General features: G+C 43.6%; 1 protein-coding gene and 1 long non-coding RNA gene across 13 annotated transcripts in view; one reads left to right on the top strand and one right to left on the bottom strand.

The window, feature by feature from the left end:
* The window catches only part of LOC142661949 (uncharacterized), a 257736-nt gene extending 250378 nt beyond the window's left edge, over positions 1-7358 (top strand). The window contains exon 10 of one of the 2 annotated variants that reach the window (XR_012850844.1): positions 7121-7358. This is a non-coding gene — a long non-coding RNA (uncharacterized LOC142661949). The remainder of the gene's footprint in view (positions 1-7120) is intronic. The other variant, XR_012850843.1, reaches the window with a different exon arrangement.
* RERE (arginine-glutamic acid dipeptide repeats) overlaps positions 1-15320 on the bottom strand; it is a 288010-nt gene that overhangs the window by 9103 nt on the left and 263587 nt on the right. For 9 of the 11 annotated variants that reach the window (XM_075839693.1, XM_075839692.1, XM_075839695.1 and 6 more), the window contains 9 exons: positions 9000-9162; positions 7362-7454; positions 7053-7252; positions 6125-6286; positions 5831-5944; positions 4091-5460; positions 3678-3900; positions 2867-3581; positions 1108-1179 (listed from right to left, as the gene is read on the bottom strand). In XM_075839693.1, coding sequence (XP_075695808.1) covers positions 1108-1179; positions 2867-3581; positions 3678-3900; positions 4091-5460; positions 5831-5944; positions 6125-6286; positions 7053-7252; positions 7362-7454; positions 9000-9162 — 3112 coding nt within the window. The remainder of the gene's footprint in view (positions 1-1107; positions 1180-2866; positions 3582-3677; positions 3901-4090; positions 5461-5830; positions 5945-6124; positions 6287-7052; positions 7253-7361; positions 7455-8999; positions 9163-15320) is intronic. The other 2 variants (XM_075839700.1, XM_075839698.1) reach the window with 1 other exon arrangement.

Raw genomic sequence — 15320 nt, 5'->3', positions numbered from 1 at the left:
GGAAAGTCGGAGGAAGAAAAAAATAATAATAATGCTAGTATGTGGTAGAGCCAGGAGGTTTCTAGTACTGCCAAAAAATAAAATCTGTGCCTAAGCAGATTAGGATTGTTCCACATAAGACATTGCACGCCCCCCCCCCCCCCCCCCGATGATGATCTAAACGTGGCTCAGTAAAGCCACGAGTGTAACGGGTGTTTCAGCCCGAACACAAACGGTAAAATGTGTCCATATTATGGCCATGTGAAACTAGCATTAGGCTCTTATTGGAATGGTTTAGTGTACAAGTGGGAGAGCGAGACTGCTGTTCCATAGACCAGAAGCTGTGAGCAGTGACCTATATTCTGCTGACAGTTTCCAGAACAATATTCTCCATTATTAGATTTTCTCCTGTTTGTAGTTACTAAAAAATAAAATTAGAAATTGTCAAAATGTATGTGCACCATCAGAGAAGATATGCTTACACGGCTGTCAGTCAGATTGAACAGTCCTTCTCCATATGCTCCATTAGATCAGTTAGGGTAAAAGTGGGTGTCCCATACTCTGTGCCCACTTTCCTTCTAATTAGCCAGAGCCAAGTTGTGTGAACCTACATTTCCCTACCGGGGATTATTAGCATCTGCTAGTTGGCTTCACTGACGATAGAAGCTGGGGAGATCCCAGCAGCAGAATCCCAGGCAATCGCCTGGTCTGGACCGACATTCAGAGATGTGGGTAGTCCAAACCAAGCTACTCTAAGATGATTGACTAGTTATGGCAGATTGAGTGTTTAGTGAAGTTGGGAAAGCTTGGAGATATTCCCCAGGTCAAATGCGGATTTTTGTCATATTTAGATGGAACACAAATTGGTTCAAAAGTATTTCTTTGAATTTGGTCAATTTGACCCCTTTGCCTCAGCACCAAGATTGGAGATACCGGAACCACTGCTGCTACAGCAAATCCAAACACATCTAGATAAGTCAGAGAAGGCTGCTTATAAAAGTTTCCACTAGACATTTTGTAAGTTTTTTTAGTTTTTTTGGCTCACGGGCTCGCTTCACATTTTGGAAGATATTCCCGCTCTCCCAAGTCCTTCTTCTCCCCCTTTTTAAAATGGTTGCTTTTATTTACCAGGAAAGTGGACTGGAACACATGTCCCGTTTTCAGCCATCCCCGGCCAAGACTTAGAGTTACAGCAGCATTCTATTGAAAACACATAACATCGTAAGATGCCTCCATCACATATAAGAAACACACATGGATTTTGATCCCACCAAAATAAGATTATTTGGTGAAAAAGAGAACTGAACTAAGTTCAACTTTTTTTTTGATATGGAAAGTAGGGTCAAAACAACAGTATTTAAAAAAAATTGTCCTAACAATTGGGGTAGCTGAAAACGAACAGGCCATGTAACTACCCAGGAGAAGACCAACCCAACCATTAACTAGCCCCCACAGTACTGCATCCCAACCTTCTCCTCATGTACTCCTGATAGGAATGACTGATCTAGAGCCAACAATTAAGAGGGCAAATGTTGTCATGTTCCTCTTAGGGCAACAACAAAAGCTTTAAAGGTTTGTTGTTGGGGTGACACGAAGTGGCATTAAAGCCATAGTGCTAAAGGAGTAACAAGACTTAATAAAAACACTCAACATATTTCATCCCTCTAATCTTCCACTACAATGTCAAGAGTTCAGCAAAAGCCAATGAACACTAATGTGTCAACACCTAGACAGAAAATAACTTTATAAAGGTAAATGATTTCAAGTCCTATTCTTATAATGCTTTACAAAGAAACCAGAAAAATTTTCAGTTTTCTCCTTAAAGGGCAACAGTTCCTGGCATGTAGGGGTCATGGACAATTATCTTAATAACAGCTCACCTACACGTCTAACACCCACTGACTTTTCTACCTATGGAATGGAATAGGTTTACTCAAACCTAATTTCCTGTGCAAATAAAGTTTTTGATATTCAATTCACATACAACAGTTCCATGAAATGTGGGGTGGTCCAAGAGAACTAGAATATTACACATATAAGGAAAAATTGGTTAGATATTTTGAAGGATTACTAGGCATGGGGGACAACAAAGCTCAGTAAAACAAGAATATTAGAAAAATCTGATTAATAAGGCAGTTTGAGATGGGGAATGGCAGCATAATGGTAATCCAGCCTGTAAACTAGAGCCTTTTATACAGTGTTGTCAAGCTGTATATCCCTAGCAACCAGTCCTTGTCTGCTATATTAATCAGATTTTTGCACTAATAAATGTGCTGTAGATACAGATCCTCTTTAATGAGCTCCAGATCAACAGGTTCACAAAAGACCAATCGCTTCAACCCTTTAAGGGTACTGTATTGTTCACACACAGCAATTTTGTTGCAGAAATTTGAGTGACTGCCCCATTCATCTCAATAGGCCTTGCAAATATCCATGCACATATTGGCAGAAATTTTTTGAAACAAATCTGCCGCTTGTGAACATAGTCTTAGACACTTATAGAAGATTCACTTGAGCAAGACGACTGTATTTTCTAGAAACATATTAATACAACTTTAAAATACATGTGTGATTTATAAATGTCTCAGTTTAACTATCCAATATATGTGTATTTCTACTAGTCATTTCTTTAAGAAAGTTAACATGGTCTCCTTATCAGGATCGCAGCAGACTTCAAAAATTTCCAGACAAATCAGAAAAACAGAACCAGGCCTGTTTAAAGTGTTCAAACTATACTTGGGAAAGTTTCCTAAACAGAATTAAATTGAAGACAAATAAATAATGCACACCTACAGATTAAATAAAATAGGCGAAAAGAAGGTGGACAAGACAAATAGAGATGTCCTTGTGTAACCCTGCCCCCCCAGACTTATCTGCCATAACTCACCTTGATGTAATGGATCCTGCTGATGAAGATGGAGGTGTGAATGTATGTGCGAGTGTTGGTGGTGATGAGGCGTGACGTTGAACATCTGCAGCCGAGCTAATGGGTCATTAGCAAGTGATGCCATGCGCTCTGCGTGTATTCGCTCGGCTGCCAGTCTTTCAGGGTAAGTCATTTCTGGCCGTAGTTGTGGTCCTGCCAGAGCCAGTCTCTCTCTATCAAGTGGGTTTAAGCCAGGATGAAAAGCAGCAAAATGATGTGGTCCTGCCGTTGGGGGTAGGGTGAGTGCACCATGTCTAGCAAAATGTTCCATGGGGTTAGCACCAGGGTGAAGTTGGTCAAGCTCAGGTGGTTTCACCTCAAAGCCAGGTTTCATCCTCTCCCGCAGCTCCCTCTCCCGGATTTCACGTTCCCGCAGTTCCCTCTCACGCAACTCCCGTTCACGCATTGTAGGGTCCATATTATACAAGCCTGGCATATGGTACGCCAGGAGAGGGTCATTGGGGTTAAGAGGAACAAAGAATGGATGATTACGGTTGGTAGGGGACATGACGTGCGGTCGAGCATATTCACTTAGGGTACGCAGGGCAGGTGTATCTGGCCCAATGTAAGGGGGAACAGCAGCTATGGTTGTTGGAGGTTCAAACGAAGGCCGAATATGAGCCGGGCCACTCATCTGGGAATCTCCAAGACGACCTTCATGAGAACTGCAAGCCTTCTGTACAAACAAAAGGGTAGAAACATTGAAAGACTGCAATATAGTACATACTGTATTCAAAAGTAGCAGGGATGTAAAATTATATAGAAAACATACTGCGGCTCTTTCAGCTTCTCGCTCCCTCTCCCGTTCTCTCTCCTTCTCTTTTTCTTTTTCCTTTTCTCGTTCTCGCTCTTCTCTGACTTTTTGCTCCGCTTCTCTTTTTACTTTTTCAGCAGCTTCCTCTCTCTTCTTTGCCAGTTTGGAGCCACCCAGAGGGATAAAGTAGAGGTCGGTTCTAGCACAGGAGTTGTAACCACGATCCAAGTGCTTGTAGAATCTACAGGGGGAAAAAAAAACACTTATAAGTTTTGAACGACTAGAGATCTGTAATATCCTGGTTAACAAAGTCAAATGTTTAAAGGGCATTCTTTTCCTGTGATAGTGGTATATTTTACATAAAATTTTAAATAACTTTAAAAAAAACAACACACAAAAGTAGGAAAACCAAACAAAAACTGCATCCAAACCTTGCAGACTGGCTGGCATGACTGGGTGAATCCACAACAATGGGTTCTGGTGATGGACTCCGAGGAGGAAGAGGCGGACTTTCAGGTTCATCAATTTCATCAGGTACCTCTTCTTTAATCTGTATTGGTGGCAGAGGCGGTGGATTGGGTGATTGAGATACCACAGGAACGCAGACACCAGAAGTTGCTGAAGAGGTTGCACCAGACGATGGTGGCTGAAGACTTGGAGATGCTGATGGTAAGGAAGCTGGGGTAGGAGCAGGAGCACAAGTTGGTGGAGTTATAGATGGTGGGCCTCCAGATATGAAAGAGTGCTGTGAGAAGGATGGCTGTGGAGGTATAGGATGAAGCCCTGATTGAGGGTGCCCCGGTGTCTGGGTAAGGCTTTGGCTTTGAGTCAAGACTGGTGGTTGTGCTGCTGTTGCCTGAAGTTGTTGGCTCTGAGGCATAAGCTGCAAAGGAGGAGGATGAGCAGAAGGAGGGTGATGAGCAGGCAGTGAACTAAGAGGCTTAAGAGCAGGAGGAGGTGGCAAATTGGAATTCAGAGAAAATGGAGAAGGTCCTTGTAAATGGGGAGGATGTTTATGAGACTGTGTAGGAGTCTGAGGAATAGGAGTAGTGGGAGGAGGTTTAATATGAGGCATGGTAATGGGTGCTGGGGGCAAAGGCTGTTCACGTGGAGGCTGGGGCGGTGTCTGCAGCAGAGGCTGAGCATTTGGTGGTCCCTGAGTGTTATGAGGGAAATTATGAGATGGGGCTCGTGGCACTGGAGAGACCTGAGCAGGGCAGGTCTGAGGTGGAGAGGAACCTGGATACTGTAATATGGGTTGTGGCTGGATGTTGTGTGGGAGAGACGCTACTGGGCCATGATGAGGAGACTGAGGATGGATTTGTGCAGGGACCGGCGTTTGAGGTTCTCCTTGAGACCCAGCAAGTGGCTGTATTGCTGGATGTGGAGAAGGAAGTCTTTGAGGGTGTAAAACTGGTGCCTGAACAATTGACAGTGATGGGGGCTGAGGAGGCTGGGAAGGAGGTAGTGATGGAGATGGTGATACTCGAGTAGTAGTAATGCTGTGAGGTGGAGGGGAAATTGATGAAAGAGGTGCTGGCGACACAGCAGGTGGGACCATTGCTGGAACTCCGTTTTGCGGCTGTAACACCTGCTGCTGGGCTGAAGAGTCAGAGTCACTCTCATTATCTTGAGGGCTTGGAATGCTGGGAGATGTGCTTCGGTTATCCTGGTCAATGTCTTTAGGATCACTGCTGCCCTCATCATTTACACTACGACTGTCCGAGCTCTCTCCTTCACCCTCTCCTTCACCTTCACCCTCCCCTTCTCCTTCCGACGGTGAGTTTGGCCGACTTATTTCCTGTATTAACATAAAAGGGGTATTCGTTAGAGTGCTGATTACGTTTGTAGCAATGCTACACCGATAGAAAAAATACAAAAGGCATAATGGTTTCCCTTTTAGAGGCGTTTTCCCCACCAAAAAAAATGTATCACCAATCCACAGGAAAGGTAATAAATGTTTGATCTGTGCGGCTCCCATCAGTTGCGAGAATGGGGATCCCAATCCACACCATCGTGGTGAGGAGTTCGAAAGGAGCGGCGGTCTAGCATGCGCGCTGCCGCTCTATTCAAACTCTATGGGGAGTTGTGGAAACCGCTTAGTGCTGCGATCACTAGAACAGGGATCACTGTTAGAATAAAGTAGCCGAGACTTTGCTGCTCAAACTTACTTGTGTTTTAGTCTTCTTTGCTGTGGTCCTGTCTACCTCTTCAGTGTCAGATGCTGGCTTCTCTCTCTGACGTTTGGCACTCTTCATTGGGGAGGAGGGTTCTTCTTTAATCTTCTGCAGTCAAAGAGAAACAAGTTAAACATGTGATACACAACTGAGGCAGATCATACTCTGTAAATCTCCTACCATATGGGGCAGTAATCTAGAGGCTACTGTAGAACTACCGCCCTTGGCCTAATTCAAGCAATTTACGCTAAATTAAAAATGCAATCTGACTGGTTAATTGCTGCTTACCTTTGATGGCTTCTTCAGGGACTCTGCTTTGCTGTCATTACTGGATGTGCTGGCAGCACTTGGAGAATTTCGGCCACTAGAACGGATGTCTTCATTTATAGGGGAGACTCTGCCGTCTGGACTGGCAGTCTGTTTCTTGCGTCCACTGCGTAATGTAGACATCTATTTGGCAGGAGAAATAATCATATGATATAAACGAAACCATAGATTAAAAAGAACTAATTACTTTTTTCCTAACATAATTCAGGTAGTAAGTTTGTGAAGCCTTGTGTACGGAATATAAAGGGTAATGCTATAGTAATAGCTACGGTTACATTAAACACTAGCCCAATGATCACCACGGATCCGGCTTCTGAAAATCGCAGAGACAGCTGCGATCACTGCGGGAAACAGCAGTCGGCCACTACCGAGAATTTAAATGGCCGATCATGTATTACATGGACGTGTCGAGTTCATCAGAGCAGAAGGAAGGAATTCTCAATGGCTTCCTACTTGGCTCATGCCGTGTGTTGTCACGAGCAGGGGACCCCTGTCTATGGTATCTATAAGACCTAATAGGTCATATAGAAAGGGGTTTTCTTGTTGACACCCATTTAAAGTCAGGCTACCCAAGGAAGCATTACCCAGTCTGTGGGGCATTAATGTATTATGCCGCAACTCCATCCGCCAGGATATAGTAAAAATAAACAATTCTCTAATATATGATAGCCAACTGAAACCCTCTTACCTACAGAGCAGGGACACAACGCATTGTCTGCCATGGGAAATTTGAGATATACCTCTCCCCTGGATTGCACTATTGCTACTTTCAGATTTAATGCATTTTCCTAATATTTTATTGACGGTCGTATTCAGTGCAGATATCAGGGCCGTATTGTAAATAATAAGAACATAAGCCTTTGACAAAGACATAAAAATGTTTGTATACCGAGCCCCTGGTCCTCCGAGTTCTCATGCTATGCTTTCCATTAAGACCATCTTCTTCCTCTTTTACAGGCTTGAACATAAATGGAGGAGGGTCCACAGGCTTTTCAATAGGTGGCAGCTCCCCGTACTTCTTAAAATGGATCCTGCAATCTGTGCACAGGAGAATGTTTTCCCTGCCCCCGTGGTGCCAATCCTTAGAAGCTGTAGTGAGAGCAGATAAGTACCAATAAACAATAATGCCAAACGCGGCTTCTGTATACCAATAAGACATCCTTGACACATGTAAAAGTGACTGAAAGAGATTACATACTGGTGGTGAAGCAGTGGCGGCAAGCATAACCCTTTAACTCTTGCTCACTGTCTTCGCTGTCAAAATCATCTTCGCTGGCGGAGCTCAAGTCCACTAAATGGAGAAAAATAGCAAAACACATTTTATTTATCATTTTATGTCATTTCCTAGATTTAAATTGCTAGAAATGTGATCAAAGTTCCATAATTATTAATGTCCTAGAACATACAATCCAGGTAATTCCAGTAATCAGTAAAGGATGACAATACCGTACTGGATGAATAGAAATAATGGTGGAAGGACGACATCTGCTCGTCACACCTGTATGTACCATCACCCCCCCCATGCCTGGCAGCCTAGAAGCTGTCTGCTAATTGTTATTAATCAGATTACTTATGTAAAAAACATTTAATTGCGGCAAGTGCCAAACAATCCAACTACTAATAATAATATTACATCTAATTGTACCAATTGACACCTTAATTAAGTGCGAACAACAGTGTTTTGGCAGATCGTTACTGTTCAGAAACCTACAATTAATCTGTCAGAGTATCTTGCTCTTATGGATCCGACCAAGAGATTGGCTTCCCCGCATGTGTTACCCACTACTACAGGGTAGGGGGCACTTAATGGGGCTCTAAATTACTATTCGTGCCATCATTTATACATACACAGTTGTATTACTATTGGGTTCATATTATGGATGCAACACCCACCGGCTTTCAGGAATAATCATGTACATGAGCAGCAACTACCATTGATGAACATACACACAGAACTATTAGTATATAATGGAAATAATTCCCAGCACATACTTACTATTTAAAATCGGGACTAGAAAGATGTGGGATTCTCCATTAGCACAGTTTGTTTTACGACATTCTGTGTCTGCTGCTCCACAAACAGATTGGAGGCTACCATAACCGTTCATTTAGAACAACGGGCAGTTTCAGAGGGTAAATACACACAGGTATAATTTTCTACAAACATTTTCCGCAGCAAATCCGCTCCAAAATAGAGCAGATTTGCCGGACACAGTGCAGATTTTCATATGCAGATTTCCCTGCATAATTCCTTTGAAGCAGAAATTCCCCCAAAACGTTAATTTAATATCTGAAATTGCGGATTTTGCTGCAGATATGTGGGTAATCCGCAATAATACATTGCAATGAGCAAAATCCTCAAATAATCTGTGTTTAATCTGCAGCGCAGGTTAATTTCCATTTGAGCCGTCACTCAGAGGAGAGAGTGGCACTTGCGACCACTGCACTGGGGGAATTAAACGTTGGTTTCACGGTCATGCAACCTGCCTGACCGAGACGAAAGGCAACGTTACATTGCCCTCCCCTCGCCTATATCCCGCTGTCTGCAGTTTTGAGGCCCTCAAAACGGCAGACAGGTTCCCTTTAAATAGGGATTTATTGTGTATGTCCCTTTATATTGCACACTGTGCAGTCACCTTGCAGTAATGCGATGGTTCATACGCTCACACATTCACAAGTGCAATTGTTTAAACCTAACAGACTGTGTACATTATCAGACTGATCACAAATCAAGTTCAGTCCTGTTTCTTTGTGTAAACATCCCCAGCGCTGAATGTGATCTTCAAACCCAGGCTGAGGTTAAACGCTTGCTTTACTGGTCGCTGAATGTACTCACAGAATTCACTGGAAGGTGGCCGGGATGGCGTGTTTACAGGTGTGGTAGCAGTGCGGGTTTTGATCCTACGGAAAACAGCCTGCCTGCGATGTCTGCGGTGGGCACGAGAGCTAGCGGCCTCAGGAGTTTTCTTCCAGTAGTAATAAAAGGTTATAAGTTCTCCCTGAAAGAAGCAATAAACAGCCACCCTTAGTGAAGTCAAATAAAAAGCTTATTATCTCATTATAGGTAAAGTGGTAAAAAGCAGAGAAGAAAATCCCTTTATCTGATCGTCAGGTATAACTTCAATTTGGTCTCTATATCACACGACCAGTTCAGTCACATTTATAGAAGCGTGGGTAGCAGTCCATTCTAGTGTATCGTCATGACCAGCCTCTGCCACAAGGGCAGACTTGTTCAGTTACTCTAGACTAAATAGTCGCCAGTCTCGTAACAGACCGCGGCACAACAATGTATAGACTTCACAGTACAGAACCATCATTTAGCAGTGTATTAAAAAGAAAAAATTATAAGGCTGAGATATACATACTTGCTGCAAGACTGGAAACAATGTTTGATATTTGGTAACGCATACTAAGTATTTAGAAAAATGATTTCTGTCTAAAGGGTCACTAGCCCTAAAAAGCAAAAAAACTTTTAAGAGCTACTTATATCATACACACATCTATGTAAAGATCCCAGGAGCTTCTCAGAACCAGACCACCTGGAAACAGAAGTCTAACCTTCAGGGGGTGCACAATCTTAGGAATCAGGGTACCAATCCACCATAATCACTAATAAAATCAGAACATAATACATACAAACACTATACAGCACATGCCATCCGTAACCACTGCACACAGAGAAACAGTGCCACCAGCAAAACATACAGCGAACTCCACAGCCAGCATGAAGAAAAGCCTGAGCGTTACCTGCTGACATATACCGAACAGGTGAGAGGACGTTTTCTGTAGACAACCTGCGTGTGCACCGAGCCTTATTCCTTTCATTTACTTATTGAGTGAACAATGTGTAATACCTGCGCGGCAGTGTGTACAGGGAGGTGCCCGTCCCCACAGAGCTACAGGCTGCTTATCAGCGGCATCACACCTACAGTGCATAGTTCAACCTTCCCAGTGTTGTACCAGGCTTCACAGCATGAAAGCAAACAGAGGAAGAAAGCTGGCGACCAGGTATCGGGTATCTTTAAAGGACCCGCAACACAACTACTGTACACATCTCAAATTCTGATTGACAGAAATTGAGATACAATAGATCTAATGTTAGATCATTGTGTTGCACCCTGAACCAGTCAAACTAAATTTGTAATGTATTATAAATGGATTTAAAATTCTTTGTACTATTGCGTAGAATGTATAAAAATGTGTCAATCCAAGGGGGGAGACCACGTAAAGAAAAAAGGTATTGTAAAACTGAGCACAAAGATCACAGCTCCAGGAAAGAGGCTGCATATAGGGTATAAGGATGCACTGCATCGTGCACTATGCATTTCATAATAATCATGGCTGCATACAGGGGGCTCTCTTTTCAGCAATCCTCTCATACATCAGATATAAGCTGATGAGCACCCGTATTCCTAGGCCGTCCTTGATAAAAGGCATTCCATGACAGTCATACAAGGTTTTACAAAGGGCTGTAATAGATGTACAAGCCTGCATAATTTACAAACACCATGCCCTGATCACCCCCGCTGCTCAGTCCCCTGATGAAATATTCATACTGGGCCGTCATGCTCTCAATTCTTGGTGCAGATCTGTTAATTAAACATAAATCACCTCCTGGCTGTGACAGGAACCTCAGCCCTTCAAGGCCCTTTTTATCCCCTGCTCATAGGATCACCTTCTGGTGCAATTTACCTTCCAGCGAATCTGAAAGGAAATAAATAATGGCCGCTATATGCCAATAGGGTGTGGTTGTCAGAAGCCGAGAATTCCCTGCCTGACACTAATCTCCCCTGAACCAGCAAATACTGTGAAAGAGAGATGTGATGGAAAAATAATAAAACTTCACCGTGCTCTTAGATCCTCATGTACAGATCCTTTATGAGACTTTCCCTTTAAAGAGGATCTGTCACTAGTTTGGTAAAGCCCTATCTCCTAACTAATCTAATAGGCGCTGTCACTCTGATAATACTAGTGAAAATTGTGTTCCAAAATGTTTTTGTTTTTTTTTAAAGTTATGAGCTTTTTCTAAATATGCAAATGAGGCTATACTAGCCAAGTGGGAGTCAACAGCAGCGATTCTCCTGAGGTGGAGCCTCCTCACCGCCTCAGATGCCGTCCTATCCGCATGAAGCTGCTTCACACTGTGTGAGAGAGTGATGCTGGAGGGAAGGGTGGTCACTTCAAAATAGCCATATCTCCAGCTGTGGACCACCTAGAACAGTGGTGGCATATGAAAGAGGAGATTCTAATCTATCACATGGCACCAGGATCACAGTTCTAACCGTGACACAACCGGAGGTATCACCAGTTGAATACACAGTCGGTAATGGAAGCTGTATACGATATGATCAGGCTGTGTTACTGGGCAGGGGACTGGGAGAAGCTGTATGCTGATTGGACAGCGTCATACAGAAAACATTACACCCTCCAGAGTGAAAAGAGTCACCTCCTATTTGGCTATTAGAGCCACATTAGTATATTTAGAAAAAAGCTCAGAACTTCAGAAATAATAAATGCTTTTGAAAAACACAGTAGTTAATTAGAATCATATCACCTATTAGATTAGTTAGGAGATAATTAATAAACTAGTGACAGATCCTCTTTAAATCAGTGCCGATGCTGAAGTAATCACAGGAGTAACGCACATCCTCTCTACAGGCGCACAGACCGCTTGTAATTCCATTAGGGTAAGATATTGTTTGCGATCTCACTGCATCTATAAGGATCTGCTCCTGCAGCTACTTATAGACATTAGCAGGGAGAAAGTATAGTCAAGTCTACTGAAATAAATGGCTTGTGCAGCCTGCAAGTAAATGAAGCTAATAACCCAAAATAAAATCTTGAATCTACACATGGAAGTGCATATCCTAGTAGGGTTGCACGATGCATCGATACATTGATACCATTTCAAACCCTCAAACGGTTCAATGGTTTCGATACTAAGCTTCGCAGCCGCACAACTTAGTACTGTAACACATTAATGTAGTTAGAGCGGGTCTGCGACTGTGTGATACATGTGTAATACAGCCAATGCCCCGCTCCTGACAAGTGTGCGCGCGCGGTCAGAATGAGGTGATGCAACCAGCGCTGCACTAACGATTGTCATCACTGAAGACAGAACATGGTGGGCGCACTGTAAAACACCCCCATGTTCTCTAGTCCTCAGTGCCTGCGCCGCCGCTCATTAGCGCAGTGTCGGCTGCATCACCTCATGCAGACCGCATGCGCACACTTGTTGTCAGGAGCGGGGCAAAGGCTGTATTACACAGCTGCAGCCCCGCTCTAATGGCGGAGATCAGATCTTCGCCGCTATTCCCCTGAATGCTGCGATCAAAGCGGACCGCATCATTAAAGGGGAAAATTAGAAGAGGGGTGCCCTTTTGAGGGACATACCATATATGGGCAGACAGCCCAGGGTCCATTGAAGGACCCCAGGGCTGTCTGACCATATTTCCTGTTGTTAGGGCACAATTAGGTATGTCCTAACCCAACAACTGCCTGTTTACTATCAGTAACAGGCTAATGTACTAGCATATAGATCTATGCCAGTATATTATAGTTTAAACATAAACAAAAAAAAAAGAAGTCATGTTAAATAAAATAAAAAGTAAAAACACAAAATAAACACTTTTTTGTTACAATAAACATTAAAATAAAAAGTCTCAATACATAAAATATACACATTCGGTATCGTTGTGACCGTAATAACAAATTTATAAGGTCATTTATGATGTTTACGCTGTTAAAACAGAAAACTAAAACGGCTTTCTCTTATTATTGTGAGGCACGAGGTGTTATGAATGTTGGACCTCCATGTGCCTCACATTAATACTAACTAACCCCATCATGTACCTCACACATTGACCCAATGTTGTCCATTATGACTGTGGAACATGATGGGGTTAATCACTATTAATGTGAGGCACATAGAGGTTCAAAAATCATCGCACCATGTGCCTCACATATACAGCCGCACTAAACTCCGGCACCAGCAGGCTTGAGACGACAGAGGGAGAAGTGAATTATGTGATACATTTCATCGTGTTGTACGGTTATAACACATCTGCTACAAGGCTGTATGGAAACCATTTCTATCAGCTCAGCTGTCATGTCTGGAAAATAACAAAGCCTAAAGAGATGATTGGTATTAAAGTTCCAGCCAGCTGTGGGCGATTCAGGAGACAAAGATTTTTTTAGCTTAATTTTTCACCAAGCAAGAGGTCTGAGACTTTGGCATTCTACTCGTACCTTATTCTATTAATAAAAGCAGATGTAGCAGGGATGTAACACACACGAGAGAGAAGCTCTTGGCGGCCATTATATTCATCGGATTCACCCTCTGTACAGGAAAACAGGGGATGACAATATCTGCAGAGGCAGATTCATTCCAAAGCCTTAAATGAGCCAGAGAAATGTAGGTCTCTTGGGGGCGGTAAGAGCCAAGGTTTCTACTGCTCACATATAACCCTTTCAGCACAAGCAGGATGCAGTAACGCTTTGCCATGAGGTCTCTAGGATACAGATTCATTACAATAGTAAGCCAAAGGCTTATTCTTACAGCGAATCCATGTAGCTCAGACTTGCTCTACAGGGCCATCTGCCCTCCCCTAGACGCCAATACCACTGGAGCTACAGACCTTACTCACTTAATGAGATTAGAAAATAATCTGCAAAAGTGCATAGTACACGGCCATGCGTTTCACAATGTGCATAGAAGAAACCAGTTACAGCTCCCAGCCAATGCTAGGACGTCAAATAAACGTGAACCAGGCTGGAGCTGTAGGGAAATAAAGGGAAGAATTATCCAGCTACGACACAAGGCATCATCCTATTGTCCAGTAATGCATGAAAGACAATGTCACTGGAGAACGGGAGACCAGCCCAATGAGGCAAATAAAATGGTAATTTCCACCTTGAGCCCTGGCCAGGAGAGTAAAGTTTTAACAGTTGAACCATTGTGGGGTGCCATACAATTCTCCTAACTCAGACCTTTCCTCTTCTCCATCTATGATCAGTGTACTCGCTCCTATGGATTTCAGTATAAGGCCCCATGCCCACTTCAGTCTTTTTCTTCAGGGTGCTAGCCGTTTTTCTGACGGCTAGCACCCTGACCCATTCATTTCAATGGGGCCATGCACACTTCAGTTTTTTTGACGGTCCCGTTGCTCCGTTCTGACAAAAGTAGAGCATGTCCTACTTTGGTCCGAGATTCCGTGACCGTGAGGCCCATGCAAGTCAATGGGGCCGTCAAAAAAAACTGAAGGCACACAGAAGGCATCCGTGTGCCGTCCGTGTGTGATGGAACCGTTGCCTAGCAACGGCCGGGCGGGCAGAAGTACATTAGAGATATTACACTAATCGGCAGCCACTTTTCTCCATCCATCACTGATAGAGAGAAGAGGCTGCTGATAAAAATAAAATAAAAAGCAGTTCATACGTACCCCGGTCTTTGTCTTGGTGACGAGTCCCTCTTCTTCCTCCAGTCCGACCTTTCTGCATAACGCGGCAGTCCATGTGGCCGCTGCAGCCTGTGATCGGCTGCAGAGGCAGTCACGTGGGATGAAGCGTCATCATACCTGGAGGCCGGCCTTCTGACGTCATCCAGTCTTGCGTGACCGCCACTACAGCCTGTGATTGGCTGCAGCGGTGACATGGGATGAAACATCATCCCAGGAGGCCGGACAGGAGGAAAATGCAGGGAGTTCTGGGTAAGTATGAACTGATTTTTTTTCTTATTATTTCATTAAAATTGTATTTTGCGAGTGCCGAGCATGGTCATTCTTCAGCGAAAGTCAATGTCCAGGGTGCTGAAAGAGTTACCGCCGATCAGTGCACCTCATTAACTCTTTCAGCACCCTGTACAGTGACTAGTGCTGAACAACCCTGCTCTTTCAGCACCCTGGACAGTACCATGCTCGACGCCCGGAAACAGAAACACGGAGAGCACACGGGAGTGCACACAGAAACCACACGGCCAACAAAACGGGCACACGGATCCGTCAAAAAAGGCAGCTAAAACGGTGAAGGAAGTGTGCACGAGGCCTTAGCTATACAGTCATGATTCTCAAACACCATCTCAGGGCTCTGACCTTACATTTTTATTGTCTTTCATGCTCTTTTCCTTCTTGAAGCTCAACATGGATAAGACTGAACATGT

Source organism: Rhinoderma darwinii, chromosome 10 (assembly GCF_050947455.1).
Source record: "Rhinoderma darwinii isolate aRhiDar2 chromosome 10, aRhiDar2.hap1, whole genome shotgun sequence".
Classification (NCBI taxonomy): Eukaryota; Metazoa; Chordata; class Amphibia; order Anura; family Rhinodermatidae; genus Rhinoderma; species Rhinoderma darwinii.
Note: the sequence above shows the minus strand (reverse complement) of the source record. Positions and strands in the feature narration are given on the sequence as shown.